Below are 3,871 nucleotides of genomic sequence, written 5' to 3'. Positions count from 1 at the left end.
GTAAGTTGGCGGTTGCAGAATGCTATACGTGGTTAAAGGAGCGGGCGCAACAGTTTGGGTGTGGGGAGGTTGACGAGCAAGAGGAGGACGGGAGTGCGGGGGCGAATGACTCTAGTAATGACTATGATGGAGGTTATGAGGAGTATCAGGGGATTGAATGGGAAGGCTTGGTGAGTTTCATCTCTAATTTTGTTCTTGCTTTCTTCCTATTGAATGCAGAGCCTTGGTGGAGAAGAGGTTCAACATTCAACACACTTTTGGAGCAATGTGATGTCCGGATTGATAGTTCCCTGCTGTCCATTTCATTTGTCATCTGTTTTTGTTCTCTTGTTGAATTGACACTGACATCTAATTGCTTCTTTGCTACCACAGGACTCACAGTTTCTCTTCGACATACCGGATTCTTGGTTATTTTCCAGCTTACCGGCCGGTGGGACGTTTAATAATTAAGGAAATGCGACAAGCTTTTGTTTTGCAGCTTTTTGTCTTACTTTCATCTGCAGATCGTCTTCTGATGTGCCTCATTAACTATCGGCGTCGTCCCGGGGGGGGGGGGGGTGTAACTAATATTGAACCTATTTTTATCTCTCCTGAATCAATTTTTCATTAATGAATCGTCAGGATCCTGCTCCACCAACGCATGTCAGTCCGTTTTCTCCGCCACATTAACGAACCACATACGACTTATTCTGTGTGTGGGGGCGGTCATAGCACTGCTTTCGCAACCATCATGAGCGACAGAACTCATCTTCGTCGGAGTAGTTGCTCTACCGGTGTCCCCCTATATAACTCGTAATGGGTCGCTGACAGAGCAACAAAACTAAATAGAACTAAATGCCTCAACTTATTTTAGTTTATGGGGGTTTATGTCCACCTGGTGCTCCTGGTTGAGGGAATAACGAAGTCTTGGAAGCTTGAGCATAGTTGCTGGCTGTTCTCCGTAACTACCTGTAGCAGCTAACGCAGCATTAGTTAACTTGTTAACTGGATGTGAGAGGGGAGCAAAGGGGAGCGTGGCTTCTTTTGCATGCGATTAGCCCTAACTAACTAACTACTCCATGATTAAATACTCCGCATCGTGTTCTTTCTCGCCTTCAACCAACACCAGAAGTCGGTCGCGTGGAGCTTTATTATATCTTATCAAACTATTCACTAACTAATTAACATGCAAAGGGCAAAGTGGTCGTTAACTGGCTAACTTAGCACCAAGCGCATAACAACCAGGGATGGTTCTTGATTCTGCGCCCATTTTGGCCCTCATCCTCTAACAAAAGCACCGAGTCCCTCTCCTCCCTCCGCTCCATTTGCCCCGATGCTGACACATGCAGTTAATTTAGTTAACTAGGGATTAAAACAAGTCGCCAGCGGGGATAAGCCGGATCGGTCAGCGTTTGCCTCTTCCGGCGCGGTTCTTTGAAACAGGGACATCGTATTCTGAACCCGGCGGACTCTTTGTTCTCCAGATCAGATAACTACTTCTGCGGGTCAGATCCATACACGCAAGGACACTCTATTCCATTCATACCAAGGCCTTGGGTCCCTTCGTGCGGAGATGCGAAGCGCTCAGAGGAGCCTTGAGAGCCTTGACAGCCTTGACAGCCCTGATTTTCCACGGCTCTGCTTGGGGCTATCTAATCCTTCTATTTAGCTCAGTGGCTACACTCCAGCACCGGTCACTAAATTTAATTAATTTACTCGGCCAACTCACCGAGACAGGCCCTGCTCCAACGTGAGTTCGGCACAGAGTTCGTTGGCCAGCTAGCTGGGGGTGGTGGGGGGGGGGGGGGCCGTTTCGTTAAATAACCCTCCATCCGCCGCTATCGTCATCACGAACTCTGCCCTCGTTTCTTCCCCGCCGGAATCAAACCCAAAAGCTCCCCAAGGACAGCTTCCAGAGGTTTATATCATTATTCATAAATGTTATAAATGTTTGCGGGTCGCTTTTTCCCATTCATTCCCTCTTTTCTGATTTTTGCTGAAAAGACTGGGGAAAAGCAAAATATTCATAGACAATTAATAGAAGTATCGGCTTAATTTCTCTACCCGAGCAAATTTCCGCATCGTACATATCCGTCCACTATCCACACTGGCGGGCTCTCTCTCACGAATTTACTTTTTGTACTCTTTCTGTGACAAGATGATATCACTTCCTCACTCAATTTATATCGAATCTGCTTCCTATTGAGAGTCCCACCTGGGACTCTCCCCAGATTTTTCATTCATTGCCGTCATCACCACTCGAATACCCCCCGCTCCGTTAAAATCCGCCCCTCCAAAATCTTCATCTACATCCCTCTCAATCGATATTATGAAACTCTTCGAATCTGACGCAGAACCAGGCGTCTCCGACCGCTCCTCCTCTGAACTCGATCACATAGCCACCACTACGACAAACCGAAAAGCCTCCTATACAACCGCGAGCACCCCAACTCCCTTTCCCACACAACGGCAACACTCGTTCGTCCCGTCACAGCGCGAATCACTCACTGCTGCAGAACGCGCACGGCGGAACCTCAATGCTAAGCTCGCAAACCCCCTTGCTGGTCTCAGCCATGCCACGCTCATGAAACGCGGCGGCCGCTATGCCCGCCAGCACCAGATCGGCGACGAGGAGGATATCCGCGCCTTTGAACTAGGCGCGGTGCTGGCGCAGGCGCCGGAGAAATATGAAAGTGTCCAGGGTTTGACGGAGAAGGAGCTGGAGGTGCTCAGGAAGGAGTTTACGAATCGGTGGTCGCAGCCCGGTCTTATGTATCTGGTTATCATTCTTTGCTCGCTCAGCGCGGCCGTTCAAGGGATGGGTTAGTATTTCTCCCACTTCTCTCTATGACTGTTCTCCACAATCTTGTCGTTCCCTGATCCTTATGTCACATTTCAGTTTGTCGATTTTGAAGCTCTTCAATACTTGTATAGCCACACCAACCACATTTGTTGATTTTCCCGAGATTGAGTTTTCGCCTTGCTGGTTTATTGGGCCTTTGCCTTTCCTTGTTCCATGGTTCCACTCCATTTGGATCGGAAGCTTGAACTATAACCTCCCCCCCCCCCCCCCCCCCGGGGTCTCCCTTTAATTCAAAGTCTAACAGCGTTAAACAAAACCTTAGACGAATCCGTCGTCAATGGAGCCCAGATCTTCTACAAATCCCAATTCGGCATCGGCGGCCTCGACCCACGCTCAACATGGCTCGTTGGCCTCGTGAATGCAGCTCCGTATCTGTGCTGCTCCCTAATAGGCTGTTGGCTTACGGTCCCCTTTAACCACTGGTTCGGCCGGCGCGGCACAGTGTTTATTACCTGCTGTTTCTCCGCTATCGCGTGCTTTTGGCAAGGCTTCGTGAACTCATGGTGGCATTTATTCATCAGTCGCTTTGCCCTAGGGTTCGGAATCGGCCCCAAATCAGCCACAGTGCCCATTTATGCTGCAGAAACAACCCCACCAGCCATTCGTGGTGCGCTGGTTATGCAATGGCAGATGTGGACTGCCTTCGGCATCATGCTCGGCTACATGTCTGACCTTGTCTTCTTCGAGGTGCACGACACTCCCACCGTGACTGGGCTAGGGTGGCGTTTGATGTTAGGCTCCGCCATGTTCCCTGCCATGTTGGTATGCACCTTCGTTTTCGCCTGTCCCGAGTCCCCCCGCTGGTATATGAGCAAAGGTAGCCATTATAAAGCATACCGATCTATGTGTCGTTTGCGCTTTATGAAAGTACAGGCAGCCCGCGACCTGTTCTACATGCACACTCTGCTCGAGGCGGAGGCGACCATGAAGTTGGGTCAAGCCAAGATTCTTGAATTAATCACCGTCCCGCGCAATCGACGTGCACTAATCGCCTCCGAAATTGTCATGTTTATGCAACAGGTTAGCAAA

General features: G+C 49.6%; 2 protein-coding genes across 2 annotated transcripts in view; both read left to right on the top strand.

Annotated features, from left to right (window-relative positions):
- PAAG_00065 (hypothetical protein) overlaps positions 1-450 on the top strand; it is a gene marked incomplete at both ends in the record, with an annotated part of 2,340 nt that extends 1,890 nt beyond the window's left edge. Inside the window, 2 exon segments of the mRNA XM_015843891.1 lie at positions 39-170; positions 373-450. Coding sequence (XP_015700226.1) covers positions 39-170; positions 373-450 — 210 coding nt within the window.
- Positions 451-2,308: 1,858 nt separating this feature from the next.
- The window catches only part of PAAG_00064 (D-xylose-proton symporter), a gene marked incomplete at both ends in the record, with an annotated part of 2,511 nt that continues 948 nt past the window's right edge, over positions 2,309-3,871 (top strand). The window contains 2 exons of the mRNA XM_015843890.1: positions 2,309-2,801; positions 3,105-3,862. Of these exons, the coding sequence (XP_015700225.1) occupies positions 2,309-2,801; positions 3,105-3,862 (1,251 nt within the window). The remainder of the gene's footprint in view (positions 2,802-3,104; positions 3,863-3,871) is intronic.

This window comes from Paracoccidioides lutzii, assembly GCF_000150705.2.
Source record: "Paracoccidioides lutzii Pb01 unplaced genomic scaffold supercont2.1, whole genome shotgun sequence".
Lineage (NCBI taxonomy): Eukaryota > Fungi > Ascomycota > Eurotiomycetes > Onygenales > Ajellomycetaceae > Paracoccidioides > Paracoccidioides lutzii.
Note: the sequence above shows the minus strand (reverse complement) of the source record. Positions and strands in the feature narration are given on the sequence as shown.